Source organism: Lipophrys pholis (genome assembly GCF_963383615.2).
Source record: "Lipophrys pholis genome assembly, chromosome: 8".
Taxonomy (NCBI): domain Eukaryota; kingdom Metazoa; phylum Chordata; class Actinopteri; order Blenniiformes; family Blenniidae; genus Lipophrys; species Lipophrys pholis.
This window is the reverse complement of record NC_137630.1, coordinates 32,592,801-32,620,480: the sequence shown is the minus strand read 5'-3', so window position 1 is coordinate 32,620,480 and position 27,680 is coordinate 32,592,801. Positions and strand designations below refer to the sequence as shown.

The window sequence follows — 27,680 nt, the reverse complement described above, 5'->3', positions numbered from 1 at the left end:
CCGCAGGTGTGGAAAGTGGCGAGGAGAAATAAAAAGAGGGAGGGAAGGAGAGAGGGAGGGAGGGAGGGAGGGAGGGAGAGAGGGAGGGAATGCGCTCATTTATCTGGTTATTTGATGCAGATCTGAAGCTCTGGGTGTGTTTTCTTTTGCATGTGTTATGATTTTGCGGGTTTGCACGGGTGTCTGGCAACTTCGTGGTTTGGGCTGATTTTTATTGGAATGGGCGGGTTCTAAGATGTGATTGGGCTGGAAACTGTCAATCTGATCTGGCAACACTGGTCATCAACCAACGCGCCGCGCATGCGTTACTCCCTACGTCACCAGCCTGCGTCCAAACATCACGTTAGCGGGAATCTGACCGTTTAAAGAATCTTCTGTTCAGTCAAAGTTAGTCTTTATTTTTTCATCTTTCCGATTTTTAAACCCTCGTGTGTTGTTGCGATCACCTGTGGACCGTTTGTGAATATGTTAAAGTTGTTTTTGCAAGTTTTTAACTGCTCGTTAGCTCGCTGCTCAGCTCGCTTCCGTGTCCGCGGCTTTCCGCTAAAAGCGGAATAAATTCGTTATTTTGCAGCCACACTCACCAAACTAACGTGTTCTTTGTTCTGTTTCGTTATTCAGGCGGAGTGTCGCCATGACACAGAGAAAGCGGCTTTCCAACACACAGACCTCCTCTCAGGGTAAAGTAAGTGTACCTGCTTGTTAAGGGAACTAAACGGCTCATTACACCAACACCCATCGGTTAATTAACGGTCACTGTGCGCGCTGTTATGGATTAAGTGGTTTTCGTGTTAACTGGTGACCGACTTCCTACAGCGGCCTTTGTTCCTGCTTTTAGCGCCAGATGTTTTAAAACCCGACAGGATAGAGACTCACAAAAGTTCCGACGGTTTGAAACTTCATTGTAAATGAAGTTAAACCGTCTCCTCCGGGACAGTCCCGGATTCCTGTCGGGTTTTTAACGTCTGTCTTAATCCGAAACACTGGTTTATTAACGTTCACGTTGCATGTTTAAAGCAAATCTGGACGTTTCTCGCACTAAATTAGCAGTTAATCAAGCTTGACAGCAGAAAACAGCTCGTAATAAACTTGTGTTGCAGGCAGGGTTGCCAGGTCTGTGAAAACTCCAAAACAAGTTAGTTTCTCCACAAACTCAAAGCAGAATGAAATATAATTCAAGGGGGACAAAGTATAGAATGAAATAAAAGGCAGGAGGAGGATTAGATGAGCATCCAAAGCTCAGGACCTAAAACAAAAGCATCCTTTCATTTATCAACCACTGAACACGACAAACCATGAATTTATAAAGTATTTATTGATTTTATTTAATATAACCTATAGGTTGAGTTAGAAGAGGCTGGGGGGAAAAGTGGAAGTAACAACCTGCCGTCAGGTTTGAAATTGAGACGGAGAAAGAACGCCCTTTAAATGCTTCACTATGGACAATAAATTCATGAATCTGTTTCTCCAGCATGGTAAGTGTTTGTTATTTTACCTGGTGAGTTAACTGAGAATGACTTCTCATTTACAAGAACGATCTGAGGAATGTACTACGAAGCTGGATTTTCTCTTATCCAGGTAAACTCTGGTTTTCTGTACTACGACTCTCGCTCACTTCTCACCAGGATAAATCACCATGGTAACTGACGCTGAAAGTCTAACCTGCTCTGGAGCAGAATATGTTCTAGATAAGCGGTCAGAGCTCCGCCTCCTGACCAATCAGATCTCTTGGGAAATGCCCCGCCCATTCTTAAATGATGGTGATTGGTGGGCAGGTTCAGCTCTGAGCTGCAGCAGAGAGGAGATGATAAATTAATCTAGAACAATCTTTTTGATATCATAAAATAAATCCTGGTCTCTGAGGCTCTGAAGGAGGGTCTGGTTCTGGTTCTTGACTTGTTCCAGGTCTGTTTATCTCCACGAGGGTTGATCTGGAATAATGAGGTTCATGATCACACCTGACAGAACTGCAGAACCATGAATTTATAGAACCAGAACTCCTCCTGTCGTCATGGTGATGAATTAATATTCCAACAGGAAACACAAGAGAACCTCAGAACCAGAACCAGTGATGGAGAATGTAAAGTAAAAGAAGAGCAGTGAGGAAGTTCTGCCTGGAACCTTTCTGCTGGAATAAAGTGGTTGAATAGAGGCGGTAATCAAGGCAGTGATGGATGTAGACACCATGGTCATTGACAAGTTCTTTTGTGGCCTGCTTGAGCATCACGCTGAAGAAGATGCTGAACAGCCGGTGCTTGGACACAACCCTGTTTCACTCCATTGGCAATGGGAAGGGCTCAGAGAGGTCGCTGTTTAGCCTGACTTGGCCGCACTGGTCTTCGTGCTGGAGAATGACCGTGCTGAGGAACTTTGGGGGGCAGCCGAGGCGCTCCGTGATAATCCACAGTCCCTTCCTGCCCACTGTGTCAACGCTTTGGTCAGGTCCACAAACGTTACATACAGTCCTTTATTTTGCTCCCGGCACTTCTTTTGGAGCTGCCTGAGGACGAACTCCATGTCTGTGGTACCTCTGTTTGCTCTAATGCCACACTGGGATTTAGGTTAGGAGGTCTTCTGCGATGGTAGGTACCAATCTGTTCAGGAGCACTCGAGTGAGGATTTTTCCTGCGATGGAGAGCAGGGTTATCCCCCGGTAGTTTGAGCAGTCTGATTTTTCTCCCTTGTTTTTGTACAAGGTGATGATGACTGTATCGCGGCGGTCACTTGGAAGTTTCCTTGCTCCCAGCAACAGACAGTTTGTGAAGCTTGCTCTGTAATTTGCTTTCCAAATCTCTGGTGGAATTCCGTCGACTCCTGCTGCTTTGCCACTCTTCAACTGCACTATGGCATTGGTAAGTTCTTCCATGAAGGGTAGTTCATCTAGTTCCGCTTTGACTGGTTGCTGAAGAATGCGGAGAACTGCTGAGTCCTTGACAACTCTGTCAACACTGAAAAGGGCTTGGAAGTGCTCAGACCAACGGCTCAGGATGGAAGCCTGGCCGTCCGCACTGCGCAAACGGTTCTGGACGTGGTGAGTAGGGCCATACACTGTCTTAAGGGCTTCGTAGAAGCCTCTGTAATCACCAGCATCGGCGCATAGCTGGGTTCTCACTGCGACGTTGGTCCACCACTCATTCTGGATCTCACGAAGCTTTCGCTGGAGGTTGCTGCTGCTGTGAAAGGCAGCTTTCTTCACAGGACAAGACAGCTGAGCTAAGTCCGCCTGGTGGGCTGATCTCTTCTTCGCCAGCAGTTCCTGGATCTCCTGGTTGTTTTCGTCAAACCAGTCTTTGTTCTTCTTTGTGGTAAACCCCAGAACTTTTCCGGATGCCTGCAGGATGGCGAACTTCAGTTGACTCCAGAGTGTTTCGGGGGTGAGCTCCTCTGGGCAGACGTTTTCAAGCTTGGACTATACGGCTGCCTGAAAGACAGTTTTCACTTCAGCTGACTGAAGCTTGTCAAGCTTGAACTTTTTCTTGGGTGGCCCTCCCTTCCTTCATTTGGGTATGAAGCGCAGCCTGAGTTTGCAGCACACTAGGCGATGGTCAGTTTGACATTCTGCACTGGGCATCACTCGTGTGTGTGTAGGGCGTCTTTAAGGTCTCGCTGGCGCACTAGAACATAGTCTATGAGATGCTAATGTTTGGACCAAGGATGCATCCAGGTGGGTTTGAGACTGTCATTTTGCTGGAAGATGGTGTTGGTCATGATGAGTTGCTGCTCAGTGCACAGCTCCAGCAGCAAGCACCCGTTGTCGTTGCAGTTTTCCAGGCATCTGCATCTTGGCCCACTCTGGCATTGAAATCGCCAAGGATCAACACCTCGTCGTCTGCAGGGGTGCTTTGTAGATGGCTGCGGAGCTCTGAGTAGAACTTGTCCTTTTCTGCATGCTCAGCTTAAAGAGTCGGAGCGTACACATTGAAAAGCGTGGCATACAGCTTGTTCTTCAGAGGGAGGCGCATGGACATGATGCGGTCAGAATGCCTGGTTGGCAGGTTTTCCAGCTTGGAAGCAATGGAGATTCTGACCATGAAGCCAATACCTGAAAGGCGCCTTTCTGTTACAGGTTTCCCTGACCAGAAGAGGGTATATCCAGGGCCGTGCTCATGGAGACTGCCTTTATCTGGGAAGTGGACTTCACTAAGGGCAGCAATGTTGACATTTAACCTGGACAGTTCGTGTGCGATTAAAGCAGAACTAATCTAACTCTAACTAAATCTAAATCTAACAAACCTAACTGGGAGGGATGAGATCTTCCCGTGACATCTTCCACCTGCCGTTTTTGCCCCTTTCCCATCGCTACAGGGCTTGGAAGGTTGGTGGTGGCAAAACGGACACTGACGTGTCCTTCAAGCCTGGCGTGCAGTGTGCGTAGTACTGGCCCCACCCTTTACACCAGTGGTTCACCACTGGCATGATGCTAGGAGCCACATGTGAGGGATATAGGGATGAGTGGGGACCAGTGGTGCCCGTCCACCCTACCAGATAGGGAGCAGCATGCCAGAGAGTTAATAACCTGCTTGGTAGTAACGGTGATCATGATCGCACACATCTCGATAAGTCAACCCAGGAAACAGATCCTGGATATGTTGAGCCTCGCAGTGCAGGGAGTCCTGGAAGAGATGTAATGTATGGCGGTGATACACAGCCAGGGAGAATCACACGTCTCAAACCAAACCAGTGTAAAGCTGCTCTGAGTCCTGAAGGGTCCAAACCATTAGAACTTCCCCTGATCCGCTGGATGAAATGCAAATCCTGAAGCAGCTTCAGGTTCCCACCGTGTCGCTGTGCTCTGTTCTCCTGTAGAGGCGGTCAGGTCCGTTCTCCGCCCCGGAGGAGGATGAAGACGACATGGCCTCCACCCTGCCCAGCTCCTCGCAGGTCCTCCGAGGACTGGAGAACATCTCATCAGCTCAGCTGGAGCAGAAGGTACCGGAGACGACCAGCAGGGCGGCGTGGCACTTGAAACACACACGGTGACTTCAGTGTGTGTGTGTGTGTGTGTGTGTGTGTGTGTGTGTGTGTGTGTGTTTCAGACTGCTGAGGTGGTCCAGTACTTCCTGGTTAAAGACCAGAAGAAGCTCCCTATTCGGCGAGCAGGTGAGCCAGAGCTGGAGTAGAGCAGTAGTAGAGCAGTAGTAGTCGTAGAGGAGCAGCTGCACTTTGAGTTCACTGAGACTCTTTGTTGTTAGATTTTCAGCTTCAGTCTGCTGGAATCGTTCCAGGAAGAATAAATTAAATCTCCAGATTAAACATCAGCTGGTTTTACTGGTAAAAGATGGAAAACCTGAATTTTTACCAGGATTGGATCCTTCATCGTTTTTTGTCAAACAGAAATCTAGTGTGAAACTGACGATTAGAACTCGGTCCATCTGAATCCTGCAGTCAGTGACTGAGGAGCCTCTGCTTCATCTCTCCAGACATCGTCAAGCATGTGCTGAAGGAGTACAGGAACATCTACCCTGAGGTCATGAAGAGGGTGGCGTCCACCTTCGACCAGGTGAGTTCAGACTGACACCACTTCCTGTGCAGGTCACCGCTCTGACGCTGCCATTCCTCGTCACTCTTCAGGTGTTTGGTCTGAAACTAGTGGAGATCGAACAGAAGAGCCATCTGTACATCCTGATCAACAACCTGGAGCCGCCTGACCAGGATCCACCCATCAGGTAAACCTTGCTCGCCGCGTTCGCCCTGCGACCTCTACAGCCTCTCCCAGGCCCCGCCCACATGCCAGCGACTTCCTGTGAAAACGCAAAGCTTCCTTTGCCTTTTGGGAAACTTTTCCACGACGACGGAGGAACTGTTTTTTTTTTGTAAACGAGTCCTGACTGAAGACGTTTGTGTCCAGCAGTGTGCCCAACCAGAAGACCGGCCTGCTGTTCGTCATCCTGGGGCTGATCTTCATGAAAGGGGGCGTGGTCAGAGAGGGTGGGTCTCCTCTTCTTCTTCTTCCTCTTCTTCCTCTTCTTCCTCTTCTTCTTCCTCTTCTTCTTCCTCCACCATGAGAGCAGAACAAAGCTGGTGTTTTGTTTTTCAGCCATTATCTGGAGCACTCTGAAGAAACTGGGCCTGGACCCGGGGTGAGTACTCCAGACTATACTCCTCAGTAATACTCTCCTGTCACGCTCTAGCGTTTTCAGGCTTTGGTGGTCGTTAGTTTCCCTCTCAGTCTCTTAGTACTAAGATATGTACTAAAATGTAATCCCGTCTCAAAGTAGAATAAATAAATGGACTAACTTATAAAGCTCCTTTTCGCTGACAGCAGCCCCAAAGCGCTTCACATAGCTCATCACATTCATCCATTCACACACACATTCACACACCATTGTGTATTTCAACTGTTGTATAAAACTTGACGACGTCATGAAAACAACAAGTTTTGTAAGAAGCGACTGTCTGCAGACTGAAACACGACGAGTTCGGAGACGTTAAGAAGCTGCTGACCGATGAGTTCGTACGTCAGAGGTGAGTCCAGAGAACAGCCTCCACCTCCTGCTGCTGCTCCTCCCCCTGCGTCTGCTGCTCTTCTTCCTCCTGCTGCTGCTGCTCCCCCTCTTCCTCCTGCTGCTGCTGCTCCTCCTCTTCCTCCTGTTGCTGCTCCTCCTCTTCCTCCTGTTGTTGCACCTCCTCCCCCTGCTTCTGACGCTCCACCTCTTCCTCCTGCTGCTGCTCCTCCTCCCGTCACATAGCTCAACTCTCTAAGCGATTGTCTCCAGCGCCCCGGGTTGCCGGTTCAATCCCGGCTGGTGTGTTCAGAGCCAGGGCAGTGGAGCCTCTCCTCTGGTTTATACCACACCACAGAGCAGTGGGAGGGAGAACATTCAGACCTCCTCAGCAGAGCCTCTGACCTCCTCCCTCCCTACATCCTCTTTTTCCGTCTGAAGATGAAATTTAAACTGATTCAGTCCATTAAATGTCAGATTTAGGAAGATAATGTGAAGTAGAGACACCGTCCACCTTTTTCCTCGGAGTGTAAGAATCTCAGAAAGTCTCTGAAGATGATCTTCTCATTGGATTTTCTATTTTATTTCACACATGAAGCTGAAAAACTCCGAGAGATAATAATAATAACAGTTTAGTGTCCAGAGGCCTGTACTACGACGCTCGCTCACTTCTCACCAGCATAAATCACCATGGTAACTGACTGAGTCTCCGCCCCTTTCATGTGAACGTGCACTCGTAGGTCTGGGTCGAACTAGTGACTTGATAACCTGCTTGGTAGTAACGGTGATCAGGATGTCTGGATCAGTCAACCAGGAAATGGAGCGAGATCCTGGATGTGTGATCACAGTTCGTAGTACAGGCCTCTGGTTCCAGTTTTTTATTTAGTTGTTAATTTTATACTTTTAACAGAGTTTCTTGATTCAACATGAGTGGAGACTTTTCTGATCAATGAATTTATTCCCATCAGTAGTGTGATCAAACCGAAACGTCATTTGGGTGAAATTATAGCAGAAGGATTATTTGTTAAATATCCTGAATAGTGATGGCGTTAGACGCCAGGTAATGAAACAGGAAGTTCCCGCGGTCCCTGAACCCACCGTGTGTGCAGGTACCTGCAGTATGTCCGGATCCCGCACACCGACCCGCCCGAGTTCGAGTTCAGCTGGGGTCAGCGCTCCGAGCTGGAGGTGTCCAAACCCCGGGTCCTCGGCTTCATGGGAGAGGTGAGGGGGCGGAGCCTGTCTGTCTGTCTGTCTGTCTGTCTGTCTGTCTGTGTGAGTGACTAATAATAATGACGTGTGTGTGTGTGTGTGTGTGTGTGTGTGTGTGTGTGTGTGTGTGTGTGTGTGTGTGTGTGTGTGTGTGTGTGTGTGTGTGTGTGTGTGTGTGTGTGTGTGTGTGTGTGTGTGTGTGTGTGTGTGTGTGTGTGTGTGTGTGTGTGTGTGTGTGTGTGTGTGTGTGTGTGTGTGTGTGTGTGTGTGTGTGTGTGTGTGTGTGTGTGTGTGTGCGTGTGTGCGTGTGTGTGTGTAGCTCCACCAGCAGGACCCTGAGACGTGGACTCAGCAGTACAGAGAGGCTCACTCTTCCTCCGCCTCCTCTTCCTCCTCCAACAGTCAGCGATGACGTTCATGTGACAGCGTATTTATTCTCTCAGTCCGTTAAGTAGAGTAGAATCCACCATGTTTTTCCTCCGGACACTTTTATACCTTGTTTGTTTTAAAGACGTTTTACTGCTGAAGCTTCTTGTGATAAAAGCATCTTATGTTTTTATTTTACCATTAAAAGTGTTCTCATTCAGCAACTTGATCACATTTCAACTTTTCATTTGTTAGTTTTTCTCCAGTTAAAAGTAGATTTATTTATTTATTTATTTATTTATTTATTTATTTATTTATTTATTTATTTATTGAAAATGCTGTTTTTGTCAGCGTGTTTCTGTGATTCGATATGAAAAAGTAGTTTCTATCCTGGAACTTTCTCTTATTTCTCTTTCTGTTTATTCGTTCTCCTTCGTTCCAGTTCATGATTTAAAGTCGTTATATTTATCCAACATGTTGAGCTTCAGGTGGAACCAGAACCAGAACCAGAACCAGAACTCAGCAGGTGAAACAGACGACCAGAGTCACACACTCATTTGTCTTCACTCCTCTTTTCTCATGTCGCCTCAGTTTCACTCATTTGGCTTTTTTTCAGTTTATTTCACCATTTTCATTTAATCCACCTCCGTGATTGATCATTCAACTTTCTCTTTTTATTCATTCATCTTTTCCTTCTGTGTCTTTGGGTCTTTATTGGGTCTTTATTTGACCTCTATTAGGTCTTGATTAGGTCTTTATTGGGTCTTTGTTGGGTCTTTATTGGGTCTTTGTCGGGTCTTTATTGGGTCTTTATCGGGTCTTTGTTGGGTCTTTGTTGGGTCTTTATTGGGTCTTTGTCGGGTCTTTATTGGGTCTTTGTTGGGTCTTTGTCGGGTCTTTATTGGGTCTTTGTTGTCATATTGCTTCTCTTCTTCTCACATCATCTCATGTGTCGGTTGCTTCTTATAAAATCTTTCTTTCTGTTGAACTTGTTTTTCTTTGAACTGAAACTAACCTGCGGCGCCGTGTCAGTTTGGTCATTCTGGTGGCTGGAGGGACTTTATCTGCTCCATGTGGTGACAGAATTGATCTTTGAAGGCCCCAAACAATAAATTACAACACATAAGAGTTTTAATCGGTTGGCTCCTCAGTGTATTTCTGTGATTTTGCTTCTGATTTCATGTTTTGTTTGTTTTGTTTGTGTTGATCGGCTGTTTGGAATCTTGATATCTTGTTTTGGTCGTTTGATTCTGTTTCTTCTGTTTCTTTTGTCTTTGTCTGGTTTTTTCTTCCTGTCTAAATATTTGTCATCTGTTTATTTTCATTCGTCCTTTTACTCTTTGTTCTTCTTGTGTCGTTTGCCCAGTTTTGCCGTTCACTTTGTCATTCAGTCGTTATTTGCTCACATCATGTTTTTCCAAATATTCCTGCTCTTTCTCTTTTGTTTCTCATCTGAATGTTTTTTCTATAATTTGGTGTCAAGTGATTCTTTTTTTCAAACTTATTTGGTTTCTCCTCTGGTCATTTCTTTTGTTCTTGATTAATTTGACTCTTAGAGCTTTTCTCTGTTGTCCTGGTTTATATTTTCATTTTATATTTCCTCATTTGACGTGTTGTGAAACCACATCCACTCCTCTGTACCTGAATCTATTCAGCTGCCATTTTGTTCTCTTCAACTTGTTTCACTTTTATACCGTTGAAATCATCAAAGTGGACGTTCTTCTTACAAACGTTCCTGCAACTTCCAAGGAAATGGATTTTCAACTCCGAGTTCCTTCTGGGAACCTCCGACTCCAACGCATCATTTTCTGTTGTGTTGGTTTGAGCAGAAAAACACAAAGACTCTGTTTGCATCAGATCGTTTAAAAGCTCCAGTTTGGCACAAACTGAAAGTCCAATCTGCTGGCCTGGACCTGGACCTGACCTGGACCTGGACCTGGACCTGGACCTGGACCTGACCTGGACCTGGACCTGGACCTGGGCCTACAAAAGCAGAGTAAATAGGTTTGGTGGTTGTTTACACATTTCTGTACACATGCATTGTTTTTTCCACCTTCTGAAAACGATGTTTGCTCACAGAAATGTGGAAACGGTGTAATTTTCATGTTGACCCACTAGTGGGCGCTGTTGGTTGTGATGAAACCACTTTTATATTTTATTTAACCTGTAATTGTAATTTATTTGTTTTTATTTTTACAGAAGCAAACGGGCACTAAATCACATTTCACTGCTTTGAAACAAATATAACTCAATAAATCTGGGAGAAAAACCATCTAACAATGAATTCAGATTGAGGAAAGTTTGTAGCTGTCATATTTATATAAATGCAGTTTATTATGTACAATCAGTATAAACCAAAACATATCGGTAATTTGGACGTTAAAAAAAAGGTTTGGTTCATTTTATAAAGTTTGACAGTTTGACTTGGTTTAGAGTCCAGCAGTCAGCTGAGGTCCTCCTGCTCCTCCTGCCCCTCCTCCCCCTCCCCCCCCCCCCCTCCCCCGGGGTGTCCGCGGTGCGTCACGGGGAGTCTCCGTGGCCTTGGCCCGGTGCCCGGCTGTGCGCAGGACCATGCGCGGTGCAGGATGGTGGAAGAAGCAACAGTTTCTCCGCTGAAGAACTTCGTGGCCGGGGGGGTCGCCGGAGCCTGTCTGCTGCTCGCCGGACACCCGCTGGACACCATCAAGGTGAGAGACACCGGACACGGACCCCGGTTGGACCCGGTGCTCGGCTGGTCCCGGTCCACCGGTCTGGTCCGCAGCTCCACGCTCCTCACCGGGGAAAACCAGCAGAAACCCCCTGACCTTCGTGTTTTCTCTAAATCGAGCTTCTCTGCTCGGTTCGTACCGGAAAAGTCGAAAGGATTATTGATAAATCAGCTTAAAAAGTCACTAAGTACGCGCCCGGGCGCGCGCGCGCCCGCTGTCACCGGTGAATCTATTTTTAAGTTTCAAAGAAAGAAGTGCAGATTCTCAAGATCCCCGGGAAAATATCCCAGAAGCTGTTTTCTCTTCAAACTAAACCCCGAGGTCCAAAGTCCTGAACCGGATTCTCTTCATAACAAACGGACTTTTCTGATAAACGTTCAGCTTTATGACAAAATGATCAGTCCTGGATTTGAACTCTCGTGACTCATGAAACAAACTGAGCTGGAAGATCTGTAGTGTGAGATCAAACTAAACACATTTAAATTATAGCAAATTAAAACTTTCACTTTAGTATTTACATCAAAGAATTAGAAGATGCAGGCTTCTAAAGACAAATAATAATGGAAATAATGACAATTATGTTTAAAGAAAAAGCAAAACAAAAAGTTCAATAATGGTTCTAATGTACTCGCTGGATGAATTACCCCAAAAATGTGAAATTAAAATCTGACAAGTAACATAATAATGCACATTTCTGACATCAGTATTTACATAAAATCCAGATTTTTAGTTCAAATTAAACCAAAATACAAACATTAAATCTAATAAAAAACCAACTTCCAGTGACAGTTTTCACATTTCATTCTTCAATTCTGAAGTGATCCATTTTCAATCACATATATTGATCTGAATTTTGACATCAAACAACCAAATGATGAGAGTCGGACTCCAAAGATTCTGCTAAAGACAGAATAATAAAAAAACATAGAACCATTATAAGTTGTAATAAAAAGCTCTGCTAAAGATCAAAATATTCAGATTTACAGACGAGTTCAAATAAATCCTGTATTGGAAGAGAAAGAAGACAAATAATGAGTAAAATATGAACTTTGACTGGACCATTTTAAGATTTTAGTGAAGAGTTGATGTGTAAATGTTTTGAGGTGAAGTCAGTGGATAAAAAACGAGCTGCTTTCCTTCACTTCCTGTTTGAAGCCTGGCGCTCCAGTCGGACGTGTTGAGGGTTAGGGTTCGACCCTAACGGTCTGCTTGTCCCGCCTCTTATCACCCTGCAGCACTCGGGGCTCCGCCCGGCACCAATGGGGGGGGGGGGTCATGAAGCTTCTTCACCTTTCAGATACACAAGGTTTTACTTTGAAAAGCTGCACAGAGAAAAAAAAAATAATTCAAATAAAATCACTACGATCAAGCTTCTGAAACAACTGTTGTTTCTAATTTGTTCACTAGTGGATTCCAAACTGACCGAGGCGAGGAGACACTAGTTATATTTATCTACGTTTCTCTATATAACACTTCTATAGCACTAATTATATTTCTTTACGTTTCTCTATATCGTACTCTTCAGGCTTCTCAAGCAAATGAAGGAAATCGATTCAGGCTCCGGTTCCACGACGACGGTTCAACTGAAAACATCGTTTTGGGGTTTTAGTTTCAGGAAAGTTTCTGTTTCCATGGAAACGGCAGAAACACTGAAAATAATGTAGTTACCATGCTGGGCCACTAGTTGGTGCTGTTGTTAGTTTTATTACTGAAAGAACACACACACACACACACACACACACACACACACACACACACACCAGAGAACAATGAGCTCTAAACATGAACACTGGGATTGCGAGAGTTTTGCGTTTGGACTTTGTGTGAATGAGGAAGAAGAAAACCTCAAAAAGACGTGGTAGTCGACAGTGAAAACAACTTTCCTGACTCCGTGGCGCAGCAGCACGTCGACTCCTCCCACAACGAGCAGGAACGATTTGACGTAAACACGCTACGTGTCAAACTCGAGTCTTGATACGATTTGATCGGTGATAAATACAAACACTGATGTGGATGTTGATGTCCCGGGATGTCAGGTTGGTTCTTATTAATAACATCATTAATAACATTAAAACATTACCAACAATGACAGTAATAACATAACAATAACTGTTAACTAACAATAATAAATAACATTAATAACATAACAATAACATTAATAACAACAATAACTGTAATAACTGTTAACTAACTAACAATAATAAATAATAACAACAACAGTAACAACAGTGATAACGATAACATAACAGTAATGATAACATTGCAATAACATTAATGACATGACATTAATAATAACATTGATGACATTAATAACATTAACATAATAACAACAATAACATGACATTAATAACTGTTCTTCTCTTGACCCCGACTTTGCCTCAGCGGCGTCTCGGCTGCGTGTTTGTTTGTAGACCTGTGATTTCTACCATGTGATTCAATTGATCATATGAATCAGTTCATTCTGACCTGGTCTGTGTCCCAGGCCTGCTCTTGACCTTTGACCCCTCTGTTTGTGTCCCAGGCCTGCTCTTGACCTTTGACCCCTCTGTTTGTGTCCCAGGCCTGCTCTTGACCTTTGACCCCTCTGTTTGTGTCCCAGGCCTGCTCTTGACCTTTGACCCCTCTGTTTGTGTCCCAGGCCTGCTCTTGACCTTTGACCCCTCTGTTTGTGTCCCAGGCCTGCTCTTGACCTTTGACCCCTCTGTTTGTGTCCCAGGCCTGCTCTTGACCTTTGACCCCTCTTTTTGTGTCCCAGACCTGCTCTTGACCTTTGACCCCTCTGTTTGTGTCCCAGGTGAGGCTCCAGACGCAGCCCAAAGCGGCGCAGTATGTCGTCTACACGGGAGCGTACGACTGCTTCAGGAAAACTGTGTCCAAGGAGGTGAACGACTCCGTCTTAGTAGCTTCATGTTTTCACTCAGACTGAAAGTACTTCAATGTTTGAGTACTTCAGTGTTTGTTCCATAGACACAAGAGAGTTTATGTGAAACGTAGGAATCAGACGTTCCCTCGTCTCTGTCGACGGAATGTCTGTAGTACTGAAATACCACTGGTGAGGTCAGGACCGTACTTTGTTCTGCTGTGGTAATATCTTATGTACTATATTAACAACCTGAAGATATCTGGTCTACCTCATTAACATCTGGTGTTTGTACCATGGTAGTATCAGGTGTACCAGTGTATGTGCCATGGTATCTGTGGTAGAGTTGGTGGTTCGAATCCCACTCTATCCAAGTCATTGTTGTGTCCTTGGGCAGGGCACTTTACCCACATTGCCTCATATGAATGGTGAATGAATGTTGGTGGTGGTCGGAGGGCCCTTGGCGTGGAATGGCAGCCAGGCCTCTGTCTGCAGCCCCAGGGCAGCTGTGGCTACCATGTAGCTTAGCATCACTGGAGGGAATGAATAATGTTCTCTGTACACGCCTTGAGTCAGCCTGAAAAAAGTGCTCTATAAATCCAAGCCATTCTAATTATTATTATTACCAGTGTATGTATCAGGTGTAACATGTGGACAGGTGGTATACAGTACTTGGTGTACCCCAGGTACCTGGCGGTGTATGGCGGGGTGTGAGTATGTGTTGTGTGTTGCAGGGCCTGCTGGGGCTCTATAAGGGGATGGGCGCTCCGCTGGCCGGCGTGGCCCCCATGATGGCCATCAGCTTCCTGGGCTTCGGTTTGGGGAAGCAGCTCCAGCAGACGGATCCCAGCAAACCACTGACGTGAGTGAAAACAAGGACTCGTGTCAGTGTGAGGCCTCCGGGTCAACACCAGGAGTCCTTGTGAGGCCTCACACTGCTGAGACCAAAGGGTAAACACCCTCTGACCTCTGACCTCTGAGACTCCAGCTGTAGCTTTATTTTCATGAACAGAAATACCAGCAGACACGTTTCCACCTGAACATCTGTAAAAAGAGAAACTGGTGGGAATCCATCCATCCATCCATCCATCCATCCATCCATCCATCCATCCATCCATCCATCCATCCATCCATCCATCCATCCATCCATCCATCCAATCTGAGATAGGAAATGTTTGTTTTGTGCTTAATGATGAAATCAAAGGTCAACTAAATAGTTTATTAGTCAAAATCATCATTGAAACAATCTGAGGAAAATAGACTTTACTTGTTTTGTGATTTTCAACTGTGTGAGCAGCCCCAAGGTGTTTTACATCGTTAGTCACATTCACACATTCAAACATTCACACTGAAGTGGAGGGGAGCCACAAGCCGAGGTGAAAATACACAAACCCTCCAAATGACGACAAAAAAGGAAAGAAATATTTCACTGAATTAATTCAAGAAAAGAAAAACATTCATTAAAAAATAAACAAGTGAGGAAACATCAAAGATTCTGATGAAGAAATAGAATAGAATAGAATTATAATTAATAGGTTAAAATAGCAATCCTAGTTCAGTTAAGTTAAAATAATTCTAAAAACATCAGATGGTGACAAAACTGTACGAAGTATTGCTAAAAACTTCTTTTTTTATTATTGAATTTATTCATTCAGGAAAAAAAAGTTTATTTAGCTAAAAAACTGAAGGATGACATTTAAAGTTGAATATTAATTTGGGCAGAAGAAATCATTTTATAAATTATTGTTACAAATCCTAAAAGTAATAAAAAAGACCTATATTACTATTTTAAATTAAAAAAATCTATAACTACAAATCAAAATGAAAAAATACAGTATTTTATTTTTAAAGGAATAAATAATTAAATGAGCTGTTTGACCTTCAGCTGTCCTGAACCTTCTGTTGATGTGTTTGTAAGAATACCTGGAATGTTCCTCTATTTATATCTCCGCCAACACACACACACACACACACACACACACACACACACACACACACACACACACACACACACACACACACACACACACACTCACCCTCACCCTCTGGCGTCCACTCACCAGAGGCCACGCCCCCCACAAGCTTCTTCTTCCTGACAGCTCCTCCTTCTTTTAGGAGTCTGAATTTGGCAGCACCAACATACTGAACACTTCCACCTCCTCCTCTTCCTCTTCCTCCTGCGCCTCCTCCTCCTGAAAAGCAAAAGCGATTTGTTTTCACGTGAAGCATTTCCATGGAAACGCAGCCAGAAACCAGTCAGAGGTGCTGGGGAGTGACTCCTGGCCTCTGACCCTGAGCCTCACGCTGCCACCTGGTGGTTGTAATTCTTCCATTTTTCCCCCCTGGACCGAGGTTCATCCCCCCATTGCTGGTGGAGGGCTGAGACTTCACTCCTCCTCCCCCCCCCCCCCCCCCTCCCCCCTCCCTGTACAACACGCCTCCTCCTCCCCCTCCTCCTCCTCCCTCCTGTACAACATGCCTCCTCCTCCTCCCCCTCCTCCTCCTCCCTCCTGTACAACACGCCTCCTCCTCCTCCCTTTACAACATGCCTCCTCCTCCTCCTCCCTGTACAACACGCCTCCTCCTCCTCCTCCCCCTCCTCCTCCTCCCTCCTGTACAACATTCCTCCTCCTCCCCCTCCTCCTCCTCCCTCCTGTACAACACGCCTCCTCCTCCTCCCTGTACAACATGCCTCCTCCTCCTCCTCCCTGTACAACACGCCTCCTCCTCCTCCTCCCCCTCCTCCTCCTCCTCCCTGTACAACACGCCTCCTCCTCCTCCTCCCTGTACAACACTCCTCCTCCTCCTCCTCCCTGTGCAACACACCTCCTCCTCCTCCTCCTCCTCCTCCCTGTGCAACACACCTCCTCCTCCTCCTCCCTGTACAACACACCTCCTCCTCCTCCTCCCTGTACAACACACCTCCTCCTCCTCCTCCCTGTACAACACACCTCCTCCTCCTCCTCCCTGTGCAACACACCTCCTCCTCCACCTCCTCCCTGTACAACACACCTAATCCTCCTCCTCCCTGTGCAACACACCTCCTCCTCCTCCTCCTCCTCCTCCTCCCTGTACAACACGCCTCCTCCTCCTCCTCCCTGTGCAACACGCCTCCTCCTCCTCCTCCTCCCTGTACAACACGCCTCCTCCTCCTCCTCCCTGTACAACACGCCTCCTCCTCCTCCTCCCTGTACAACACACCTCCTTCTCCTCCTCCTCCTCCTCCTCCTCCTCCTCCTCCCTGTGCAACACTCCTCCTCCTCCTCCTCCTCCCTGTGCAACACACCTCCTCCTCCTCCTCCTCCCTGTGCAACACACCTCCTCCTCCTCCTCCTCCCTGTGCAACACACCTCCTCCTCCTCCTCCCTGTGCAACACGCCTCCTCCTCCTCCCTGTACAACACACCTCCTCCTCCTCCACCTCCTCCTCCTCCCTGTACAACACGCCTCCTCCTCCTCCTCCTCCTCCTCCTCCCCCCTGTACAACACACCTCCTCCTCCTCCACCTCCTCCTCCTCCCTGTACAACACGCCTCCTCCTCCTCCTCCTCCTCCTCCTCCTCCTCCCTGTACAACACGCCTCCTCCTCCTCCTCCTCCTCCTCCTCCCTGTACAACACACCTCCTCCTCCTCCTCCTCCTCCTCCTCCCTGTACAACACGCCTCCTCCTCCTCCTCCTCCTCCTCCTCCTCCCCCCTGTACAACACACCTCCTCCTCCTCCACCTCCTCCTCCTCCCTGTACAACACGCCTCCTCCTCCTCCTCCTCCTCCTCCTCCTCCTCCTCCCCCCTGTACAACACGCCTCCTCCTCCTCCTCCTCCTCCTCCCCCCTGTACAACACGCCTCCTCCTCCTCCTCCTCCTCCCTGTGCAACACGTGTTCCAGCTGTTCCTGGAAGGAAGCAACATGATCGTGTTTCCTCCGGATCGGTTTGCTGGCGCTGGAGTCCAGTCGCTTTCAGAATCAGTCCAAACAGCTTCCAGCTCCCGGAGCAGTGAGGCGCCGCGCTCACGTCAACGTCCAGGAAAGTCCAGCGTTTCAAACTTCCTCCATCAGGCCGGAGCAGCAGGGACTGTGGATCCATGAAGCAGCTGACCTTTGACCCCTGGAGCTCCAGGCTCTCCCACAGTTTGTCAGGCCAATCATTTCCCACATAGCGACGTGTGACATTCCACCGCCAGCAGTAACCCCACAATGGAGGCCAGGCTGCTCCATGATGAGAAACACTGAGCCAGACCCCGTTTCCATGGCAACCTGTCAAGTGCAAACACATCGCTTCAGGAAGGTTTCGTGTTCAAACGGCAACATTGTCTGTTAACGTGTGTGTGTGTGTGTGTGTGTGTGTGTGTGTGTGTGTGTGTGTGTGTGTGTGTGTGTGTGTGTGTGTGTGTGTGTGTGTGTGTGTGTGTGTGTGTGTGTGTGTGTGTGTGTGTGTGTGTGTGTGTGTGTGTGTGTGTGTGTGTGTGTGTGTGTGTGTGTGAGACCGAAAAGTCTTGAATTATTGTCAAAAACCAACAATAACGATGTTTAAACAAAAATAAAAACTATGTCAGATTTCAAAAGTTTTCCTAAAAGTTTTAATCAATAAATTACGTCTCAGTCTTGATAAACAAATTCTCTAATCATCTTATGAACTTTCCTAACTATATTAACTGTTGATTCACACGGTACCCACCTTCCCTCTCTTCTCTTCTCGTCTCCAGACACACTCAGATCTTCCTCTCCGGCTGTCTGGCCGGAGTCTTCACCACAGTGATCGTGGCTCCAGGAGAGAGGATCAAATGTTTACTCCAGGTATTCTTCTCTCTGGGTTCATCCTGGATTCAGTTTTTACTGAAACTTTCACGACTTCTACTGAGAAATGAAGCTAAACTGACGGAGGAAAGAAACGTGTGCGTCTGACGACGGCTTTTAGAAAACAGGACTTCCTGTCTGTTGTACAGGGTGCTTCCTCCTATCTCCTAACAGTCCCTCCTATCTCCTAACAGTCCCTCCTATCTCCTTTCCTATCCCACTTGTCCTTAAAAGTGAAAGGTGTTAGGAGGCTTCCTAAAGGAGTTAGGAAAGGTGTTAGGAGGCTTCCTAAAGGAGTTAAGAAAGGTGTTAGGAGGCTTCCTAAAGGAGTTAGTGAAAGGTGTTAGGAGGCTTCCTAAAGGAGTTAGTGAAAGGTGTTAGGAGGCTTCCTAAAGGAGTTAGTGAAAGGTGTTAGGAGGCTTCCTAAAGGAGTTAGTGAAAGGTGTTAGGAGGCTTCCTAAAGGAGTTAGGAAAGGTGTTAGGAGGCTTCCTAAAGGAGTTAGTGAAAGGTGTTAGGAGGCTTCCTAAAGGAGTTAGGAAAGGTGTTAGGAGGCTTCCTAAAGGAGTTAAGGAAAGGTGTTAGGAGGCTTCCTAAAGGAGTTAGGAAAGGTGTTTATCAGGCATTGAGCCTCCTTTCCTCAGCTTAGTGAGAATTCCAACGCTCCTTATCATGGCCGCCTCATAAACACTTCCAGGGTTAAGGAGAAGTGGATAGGAAAGGAGATAGGAGGGACTGTTAGGAGATATGAGGGACTATTAGGACGCCCACCCCCCCAGCCCCCCCCCCCCCCCCCCCCCGTCTCCAGGACAACGGTTCAAGTGAAAACAGAGAGAGGAAGATCAGGGACATTTGGTACGGTCAGCTTGCTCCTGGAGACGTGGGCTTAGTTTTTCCAGATGTTGTTTTGTCTCCGTTCTTCGGTACATCTGGTCGCCTTCTGCCGACACCTGTTTGTTATCTTTGTTTTTCAGGTTTTTTACTGGAGTTACAGGTTCAGATTTCTGCTGCTGAAATGTGGAACGAGTGAAAAGTTCTGTTCCTGTTGAGGTTCTGTTGGTTGTTCAGCTGCTCACGCAGCAGAATGTGGACTGTGACAGAGGGTTGTTCTGCAGACGTGAACACTGTTTGACACACTACAGACAGAAATATACACAGAGTGTTTGTGAGACGTGAAGAAGACGAGCTGGAGGGAAAGGTTCTGTTTGGAGAAATGAGGCTGAATCCTGTCGAGCAGAACTGGACTCTCTGTTTGTTGGCTGAGAGGGAATATCAGGAAGACGTTTTGCTCAGTTGGATGTTTAAAGCCGCTTTACTTCTGGTATTTGTCTTTTCTTCAGTATTACTTTCATTCATGTTCCAGGTGAGTGACAGTCTGCTGGATCTGGACTGTGGTTGTTGACGGACTGACAGTTCTGTTAACGACCAGCAGGGGGACAGGAAGTTCTATTCTCCGCTTCCTGTTTGGATTTAGATTTTATTAGAGTGTGTGTGTGTGTGTGTGTGTGTGTGTGTGTGTGTGTGTGTGTGTGTGTGTGTGTGTGTGTGTGTGTGTGTGTGTGTGTGTGTGTGTGTGTGTGTGTGTGTGTGTGTGTGTGTGTGTGTGTGTGTGTGTGTGTGTGTGTGTGTGTGTGTGTGTGTGTGTGTGTGTGTGTGTGTGTTCAGGTGCAGTCCAGCAGCGGCGGGTCAAAGTATGCGGGCCCTCTGGACTGTGCAGTGCAGCTCTATAAGGAACAGGGCGTCCGCAGCATCTACAAAGGAACTGTCCTCACCCTCATCAGAGGTGTGTGTCCATCCTATCCCGACCTTTGACCCCCAGCCGCCCACCAGGGTAAAGACGTCACCGTGGACAACATCGATCGGATTAAAACTGACCGCGACGTTTCCATGAGCTGGACCTTGACCTTTGACCCCGATCGCTCTCAGATCACGATAAATCATCTCAGAAAGTTTCCTGAAACTCGGCTGAATCGTTTTTTGCAAAAAGTTAGTAAAATACATATAAACATAGAAAAACAATAAATAAATGGAGACTAAAACACCACTTTTAACAAAATGTTGTTTTGTTTTAACAAATATTAATTAACTTCACTGAGATAATAAATATTTATTAAAACACTACATGAAAATATAAACAAACACAAACCTGAGACTCTGTTGTGAGACTTGGTCTCATGTCTGGAAGTAAAAGTCCTAAAATCTGAAAACATCCCAGACCAACATGTTAGGAGTAACTAGTAACTGTAACTGAGTACTACTACCACTACTACCACCGGTCACTTTGTACCAAATCAAACCAAAGTGGAGCCGTGAAACACGAGAAACTCTCTTTCACCAGGTTCCAAACACAAACATCTGATTTCCTTCAGCTGGATGAGAGTAGTTTGATTAGTTTGATTAGTTTGATTAGTTTGATTAGTTTGATTAGTTTGATTAGTTTGATTAGTTTGATTAGTTTCAAAGCTTTTTGGTTGTTTTTAGAAGTTACTCATTTAATCTGTTTTAACAGTTTCTCTCCTAATGTTTTAGTTTTGTCCTTTTTAGTAAGGCGTTCTAAGTCCTATTGAAGATTACTTTGTGTGTATGTATATATATATATATTTATAAATATAATGAGTCACTGTGTGAACGGTTCAGAGAGCTACTCACTTCAGTCCAGTGTAATCTGGATACAAGGCGGTCGGGCGAGTAAATGTTGACGTGTTGAATCCAAAGTGACGTCTTCTTCTCGTCTGAATCGTAGACGTTCCTTCTAACGGTCTCTACTTCCTGACGTATGACTACCTGAAAACCCTCCTGACTCCGGAGGGTCAAAGGTCAGTCGCCGTGGTGACAGTGATTGCCGACGCGATGCGGTGGATGTGACCTTTGACTCTGTTTGTTTGTGTCGTCAGCGTCACTCAGCTCAGCACGCCCAACATCCTGCTGGCCGGCGGCGTGGCGGGAATATTGAACTGGACCATCGCACTTCCTCCGGACGTCCTCAAGTCCAACTTCCAGACAGGTGAGGAGTCGCGGTCGCTGCGGTGGAACGGTCTGCCAGCGGTGGAACGGTCTGCCAGCGGTGGAATGGTCGCTGCGGTGGAACGGTCTGCCAGCGGTGGAATGGTCGCTGCGGTGGAACGGTCTGCCAGCGGTGGACGGTCCCCCAGCGGTGGAATGGTCGCTGCGGTGGACTGTCCGCCAGCAGTGGACGGTCCGCCAGCAGTGATAAGGTCGCTGCGGTGGACTGGTCCCCCAGCGGTGGAATGGTCGCTGCGGTGGAACGGTCTGCCAGCGGTGGAATGGTCGCTGCGGTGGACTGTCCGCCAGCAGTGGACGGTCCGCCAGCAGTGATAAGGTCGCTGCGGTGGACTGGTCCCCCAGCGGTGGAATGGTCGCTGCTGTGGAACGGTCTGCCAGCGGTGGAACGGTCTGCCAGCGGTGAAATAGTCTGCCAGTGGTGGACGGTCCCCCAGCGGTGGAATGGTCGCTGCGGTGGAACGCGCCACCAGCATTCATAATAAAAAGGCCTCAGGCCCCGTTTATGCGGCGTGAAATCTCTGGTGTGTGTGTGTGTGTGTGTGTGTGTGTGTGTGTGTGTGTGTGTGTGTGTGTGTGTGTGTGTGTGTGTGTGTGTGTGTGTGTGTGTGTGTGTGTGTGTGTGTGTGTGTGTGTGTGTGTGTGTGTGTGTGTGTGTGTGTGTGTGTGTGTGTGTGTGTGTGTGTGTGTGTGTGTGTGTGTGTGTGTGTTCAGTAGTAAACCTAACAACAGCACCAACTGGTGGACCAACATGGAAAGTACAGTGTTTCTGCCGTTGCCGTGGAAACGGTTGCAGTGTGAGCAGGCTCTCCAGGCTCTGATGGAGAATCTAGAAGTTTCTTCTGCCTGAATTTCCAGCTGAACTCAGTGAAACGTCGTAGCCTGGTGATTTTCACCAGGAAGTGAAGTAACGTGAGGTTTCCTCCGCCGCCTGCTGGGACGGTGCAGTGAGCTTCCTGGGGTTTGCATGTTGTGGCTGTGTGTTCAGCTGCAGAGGGGAAGTACCGCGGCCTGCTGGACGTCCTGCAGACGCTGCTGAGGGAGGAAGGACCCAGGGCGCTCTACAAGGGCTTCAACGCCGTCTTCCTGCGGGCGTTCCCCGCCAACGCAGTGAGAACCCCACTTCTCTCCTCTATACCAGGTTCCTGCTCAAATCTGCATTCATAAACTTTGCTCCTCCTCTTCCTCCTCCTCCTCCTCTTCCTCCTCAGGCCTGTTTCCTGGGGTTCGAAGTGGCTCTGAAGGGTTTGAACCTTCTGGCTCCCGGCTGGTGAAGGAAGCTTCTCGTCTCCTCAATGATTGTCTTCTCAAGTGTACTTTCACATTTGATTTAACTCTTTTTTTATTATTATTATTATTATTATTATTATTATTATTATTATTATTATTATTATTATTATTATTATTTGTGATGAAGATTTTCCTCTCACTTTGTAAGCAGTGGTCCAACATCAACGCACATGAATGAATGTGAGATTTGAGCTTATTTAATCTGTATTATTTCAACCTTTGGGAGCGTGTGAAGGATCGGGTCACTTTTTAAAAATGTGTTTGACACGTTTTAGTGTAAAAATGTAGTTTTATTTAATGTGTGAATAAAGTCTTACGATGAGATGGATTTGTTCTTCTGGATTAGTGGTGGTTCTTCTGGATTAGTGGTGGTTCTTCTGGATTAGTGGTGGTTCTTCTGGATTCGTGGTGGTTCTTCTGGATTAGTGGTGGTTCTTCTGGATTCGTGGTGGTTCTTCTGGATTAGTGGTGGTTCTTCTGGACTGCGGCCACAGTGCCGCGGTCTCTCTAATGACCTGCAATCCCCACAGTGTCCAGCAGGTGGAGGTATGAGGCATTTTTGGTGTCTTGTTCAGACACTCGGCTATAATGGGTCCGTGTCGGTCCGTGTCGGTCCGTGTCGGTCCGTGTCCCTCCCGGCCATTCCGTGTTTGTTTTGATGTCGGAGAACGAAAAACCGGAAACCATCTGATTTTCGTTTAAAGATTTGATATCTGGAAATGGAAACTATTTCGTTTTAAAATTGAAAATCGAAAAACGGGGAATCGGATGGTTTCCAGGTTTTGCGACAAATCAAACTTGAAATAAAGAATTACGTCGTATTTTATTTTATTTTATTTGTTTAAGAAACGCATATCGGGAAACCGGAAACCATCTGATTTCCGTTTTTGGATTTTCAATTTTAAATCAAAAAACGGGAGACGGCTTGTCTTCCGTTTTTCATTTCCTGATATCAAATGGATAAACGAAAATCAGATGGGTTCCGTTTTTTGTTCTCCGACATCAAAACGAAAATGGAATGGCCGAGAGGGACACGGACCCTTAATGTCAATATATCTCTTATCCACAGAATCCATCTAAACCTGGCGACTTCCCAGTCTTCGTAGACGAGATCATTGCCCTGAATTCATCCTCCAGTAGAGGAGCGTCCGGCAGAGCGTCCGGCTGAGCGTCCGGCTGAGTTTGCTGCTCACCAGCATTATTGTTTTCTTGTCTTTTATTTATAAATGTAGGATCGAAAGATAGAACAAAAACCGAAACTTTAAAAAAAATGAATGGATGGATAAGAAATGGCCCGCAGTTCCCCCAGTGTCCAGCAGGTGTCAGCATGAAGCTGAACGCTGTTTGTGATCGTCCAGAGAAGCGAGAGAAGAAGAAGCAGCTGTGGAGGCAGTTTGGATCTTGTGTCTCAGAGGAAATCTTCCATCTCCTGCAGCAACAATGAGTTCAGTTCAGACTTTAAGAGACTTTATCAACGAGCGACTAACCGCTGCTGCTGGAGAAATATTCTCCGTGTTTCAACAAACTATCGTCCAGTACGAGGAGGAGATTGACCGGCAACGCAAACTGCTTCAAGTCAGATGGAAACCCAGATTAAAGCCTCTTTTACCAGGTGAGGTGATGAATGTACACATGAACATGAACCACGGAGAGTCCTGGAAATTCTGCTGTCGTGACTGTCTGACCGGAAAACGGACTTTTACTATTAGAACTGGTGTTTCAGATTAACTGGTTTTCCTGTTAACTGGTATCCGACTTCTGTAGTCGTTGTTTCTCGTAACAGCAGATGTTAAAATTAGACTCAAAGAAGGTACGAGACTTTTTTGCGGTTTAACGGCGTTCGCGAGGACAGCAACGGATATCTGTCAGATGAGCCACAACAACGGACGCGAAAGGACGTCGGTCATTAGTTGACAGGGAAACCAGCTCATCCGAAACACCGAAGGCTGCACATGACTGGTTTGTCAACACAACAAAGGAACCGGAAATGCAGCGTTGAACGGTGTTTCGGATTAACTGGTTTCCATGTTACCTGGTGACCGACTTCCTTTAGCGTCCCTGGTTGCTGCTCGCAGCTACAGATGCTAGAAACAGCGGAACCGCTGAAAACACGACTTTTTGTAAACAGCTCCAAGGTCAAACTTTTTGAAAATGCTCGTGTTCAGTCGTTATGTAAACTGGTGGAAACGCCAATTTCTGAAACTGAAACGCTGCTACTACGCAGTAATGTAGTAACTCACTAACTAAGTAATCATACTTTACTTGCCACAGTTTGGCAGCCCGGGAGCTGGTGAAAGTTGAGGGTGTTGCTCCTGGACCCAGAGTGGACCTGCAGCCTCCCACTACTGCCCACTACTGCCCACTACTGCCCACTACTGCCCACTACTGCCCACCAGTAAACAGTCCTGCTGTTCAGCTCAGTAGCTGGACAATAAGAACAATGTTTTCCTCCGTGATGTCATGACTCCCAGTGCATTTTCTCCCTGGTTTGGTACTTTTATTTTGACAGTCACCGTAACAACAATCCAACTTGGTAGTTTGTCGCGTGCGTGCGTGCGTGTTTTTTCAGCACTCACTCTAACAGCAGCCACTAGTGGCCCAACATGAGAACTACATAGTTTTTAGTATTGTTTACGGACATGTTTTGCAGATCGTTCCCGTCTCAATGTGAAACTTCCTCTGAACCTCCAAACTAAGAGTTTTGCCCTCTGACCTTCAACGTCGTCTCACCTGATATCAAGACTTTTTCATTTGTCCTTCTCAGGGAAACCTCAGCATGGTGTCTGCGAGCAGCAGGAACCGAAACGTCCACAGATTAAAGAGGAACCGGAGGAAACACAATTTGAACAGATTACCGTGGTTCTGGAGGATCTGGGCAGCAGTCTGGATGAGGAGACACTTGTCCTCAAGCAGGAGACGGACACCCTCATGGTCCCCCTCACCGATGGGGAATGTGACCACATTGAACCGGAAGCAGACGGCGAGCAACTCTCTGCTGGTGACGGACGAGACGAGACGAGACGAAATCCTGTCGGGTCAACAGGAAATGCTGAGCTGGAGCTCCACCGGGACGTTGTGGACAGTTTGTCCAGCCGGCGGGGGGAGACATGTTTGACATGGGGCGTCTGTGGGGAAGCTTATGAGAATATCTCCCAAGCAATGCAACCTCACGGGATCCACACACGTGAGAAGCCACATCCATGTCAGATATGTGGGAGGAGATTCAGTAAAAAGCGTGATGTAATGCATCACATGAGAACTCACACAGGTGAGAAGCCGTATCCTTGTGAAACGTGTGGGAAAAGCTTCAGTAATCAGGGGGTTTTGTGTCGTCACATGAGAACTCACACGGGTGAGAAGCCATACAACTGTGAAACGTGTGGCAAAAGTTTCAGTGAGCAGGGTATACTGCTGCGCCACAAGAGAACTCACACAGGTGAGAAGCCGTATGCCTGTGAAACGTGCGGTAAAAGGTTCAGTCAACAGGGAAACATGATGATCCACACCAGAACTCACACCGGCCAGAGGCCTTACTCCTGCCACACCTGTGGGAAAAGCTTCAGTCAGCAGGGAACCTTGTTGCGCCATGTGAGAACTCACACAGGTGAGAAGCCCCAGCATTACTGTGAAATCTGTGGTAAAAACTATACTGAGTTCACGGCACTAAAGGAACACATGACGATCCACTTGGGTGAGAATTTGCAACCTTGAAGAAACTCATACATAAACTGAGGTCAAGTTTAACAAACAAATGTGATGTTTTTTTGATTTAATGTGGATTTAAACTGCTGTGTTGACTGAAGGGATTATCTGGCTCAAGTCAAAGGTTTTCATCTGCGTTGGTCCAAATAACCAACGCAGACCTGCTGATGTTCTACAGAGACACAGGACAGTTTTACTTTTAATGGTACAGCTTCCTTTGATAAATGTCAAAATATTTGACAAGCAAAGTAAAGTAGTGTGTGCACTTATAAATAAAGTTATTTAAATGAACTGTCACGATTGTCTTGTGTCTGATTGGGTGAATTGAAAAGTGGTGTTTAGGTTTGAGCTCCGACCCGTCGAGAGAGTCCGAATACTGGAATGAATATTAAAGAACTTCACTGTTACAGTATTTTGTGTCACAATATTAGTACAAATGGAATCAAGGTGTTTTTGGTCCAACAACTAAATTAGGCCCCATCGTTTGTTTTCTCCGAGGAAAATCCCCATTGAATGTTTCTACTTTCACATTCAGCTTCACTAGAAAACAAAGATCACTTTTAGTGAGTCGTGTATTTCTGATCAATGTTCTCAGACACTGGATTCCAGCAGGCACCACTGCTGTGAGGAAAAAGGTTGGTTTTTTTTTTTCGTAGCGTAAAAAGAGTGAAAAGTCCTTCATGTTGAACTAAAACACACTGGATTCAGAACATATATATTATATATAACATTATAGTTCCATTCTTCAAAGTTCACGTCTGCTGACATGTTTTATGTTCCACCTTTCAGAACTGGGGGTTCTTTAGTGATCCTGGCTTCAAGCTGGACTTCTGCAATGTGACTTCCTCTGGAACCTTTTCCTGTTGACTGAGGCCCCGTTTCCATGACAACGTTTCAAGTGACACCTAATCCGTTATAAAAAGGAGTTTCCACTGCAGCACACTGACGACAATGGAGTTAGTCTGAGTTTGAATTATTCTGAAATATTAATTATAACTTCATTTGATTAATAAACTCCCAGACAGTCTCCCAGTAATCACCACCGCTCAGGGTAAACAAATAGAACCTGTCAGGAGTTATCAGGAGTTATCAGGAGTTGTCAGTAGTTGTCAGTAGTTATCAGGAGTTGTCAGTAGTTGTCAGTAGTTGTCAGTAGTTGTCAGTATCTCCCTTGTGTTCTCGACCCACAGCTTTCTTTCAAGGAGCACGTTGCAATTTTAGTTCTCAAACTTTGAATTAAGATTGGATTTTATTTTGGTAATAGATCCTGCTTCACCCTCCTCCTCC

The 27,680-nt window shown here is 46.4% G+C and overlaps 3 protein-coding genes across 5 annotated transcripts; all 3 read left to right on the top strand.

The window, feature by feature from the left end:
• The first annotated feature begins 302 nt into the window (after positions 1–302).
• ndnl2 (necdin-like 2) lies at positions 303–10,297 on the top strand. Of its 2 annotated transcripts, none has more exons than XM_080470473.1 (11): positions 303–387; positions 622–685; positions 4,807–4,929; positions 5,037–5,100; positions 5,421–5,500; positions 5,572–5,666; positions 5,852–5,928; positions 6,038–6,080; positions 6,403–6,465; positions 7,553–7,667; positions 7,975–10,297. In XM_080470473.1, exons 2-11 carry the CDS (start codon positions 635–637, stop codon positions 8,065–8,067), a joined length of 804 nt encoding a protein of 267 aa, XP_080326599.1. In that variant the 5' UTR covers positions 303–387; positions 622–634; the 3' UTR covers positions 8,068–10,297. The 2 variants fall into 2 exon arrangements, with proteins under 2 accessions (XP_080326599.1, XP_080326598.1); XM_080470472.1 differs by having other exon boundaries at positions 5,849–5,928; positions 7,975–8,249.
• A 301-nt stretch (positions 10,298–10,598) lies between these two features.
• On the top strand, positions 10,599–23,100 carry LOC308113912 (mitochondrial carnitine/acylcarnitine carrier protein-like). 2 transcript variants are annotated; one of them, XM_080470471.1, is made up of 10 exons: positions 10,599–10,708; positions 13,524–13,610; positions 14,324–14,451; positions 18,292–18,382; positions 20,046–20,163; positions 21,124–21,196; positions 21,275–21,384; positions 22,390–22,511; positions 22,613–22,714; positions 23,038–23,100. In XM_080470471.1, the coding sequence occupies exons 1-9, from the start codon at positions 10,607–10,609 to the stop codon at positions 22,673–22,675; spliced, it is 894 nt and encodes a 297-aa protein (XP_080326597.1). In that variant the 5' UTR covers positions 10,599–10,606; the 3' UTR covers positions 22,676–22,714; positions 23,038–23,100. The 2 variants fall into 2 exon arrangements, with proteins under 2 accessions (XP_080326597.1, XP_080326596.1); XM_080470470.1 differs by lacking the exon at positions 23,038–23,100 and having other exon boundaries at positions 22,613–22,927.
• Positions 23,101–23,726: 626 nt separating this feature from the next.
• Positions 23,727–26,803, top strand: LOC308113911 (uncharacterized protein). The gene is made up of 2 exons (XM_080470469.1): positions 23,727–24,303; positions 25,456–26,803. Exons 1-2 carry the CDS (start codon positions 24,132–24,134, stop codon positions 26,400–26,402), a joined length of 1,119 nt encoding a protein of 372 aa, XP_080326595.1. The 5' UTR covers positions 23,727–24,131; the 3' UTR covers positions 26,403–26,803.
• Positions 26,804–27,680: the final 877 nt, after the last annotated feature.

Bases quoted from the DNA above. Each gene is read 5' to 3' on its own strand.
- ndnl2 (XM_080470472.1), top strand. From the start codon at position 635: ATGACACAGAGAAAGCGGCTTTCCAACACACAGACCTCCTCTCAGGGT. The intron at 5,101-5,420 runs GTGAGCCAGAGC...TCATCTCTCCAG, and splicing joins GCTCCCTATTCGGCGAGCAG to ACATCGTCAAGCATGTGCTG. The intron at 6,081-6,402 runs GTGAGTACTCCA...GACTGTCTGCAG, and splicing joins AAACTGGGCCTGGACCCGGG to ACTGAAACACGACGAGTTCG.
- LOC308113912 (XM_080470471.1), top strand. From the start codon at position 10,607: ATGGTGGAAGAAGCAACAGTTTCTCCGCTGAAGAACTTCGTGGCCGGG. The intron at 10,709-13,523 runs GTGAGAGACACC...TTTGTGTCCCAG, and splicing joins ACCCGCTGGACACCATCAAG to GTGAGGCTCCAGACGCAGCC. The intron at 22,512-22,612 runs GTGAGAACCCCA...CTTCCTCCTCAG, and splicing joins GGGCGTTCCCCGCCAACGCA to GCCTGTTTCCTGGGGTTCGA.
- LOC308113911 (XM_080470469.1), top strand. From the start codon at position 24,132: ATGAGTTCAGTTCAGACTTTAAGAGACTTTATCAACGAGCGACTAACC. The intron at 24,304-25,455 runs GTGAGGTGATGA...TGTCCTTCTCAG, and splicing joins ATTAAAGCCTCTTTTACCAG to GGAAACCTCAGCATGGTGTC.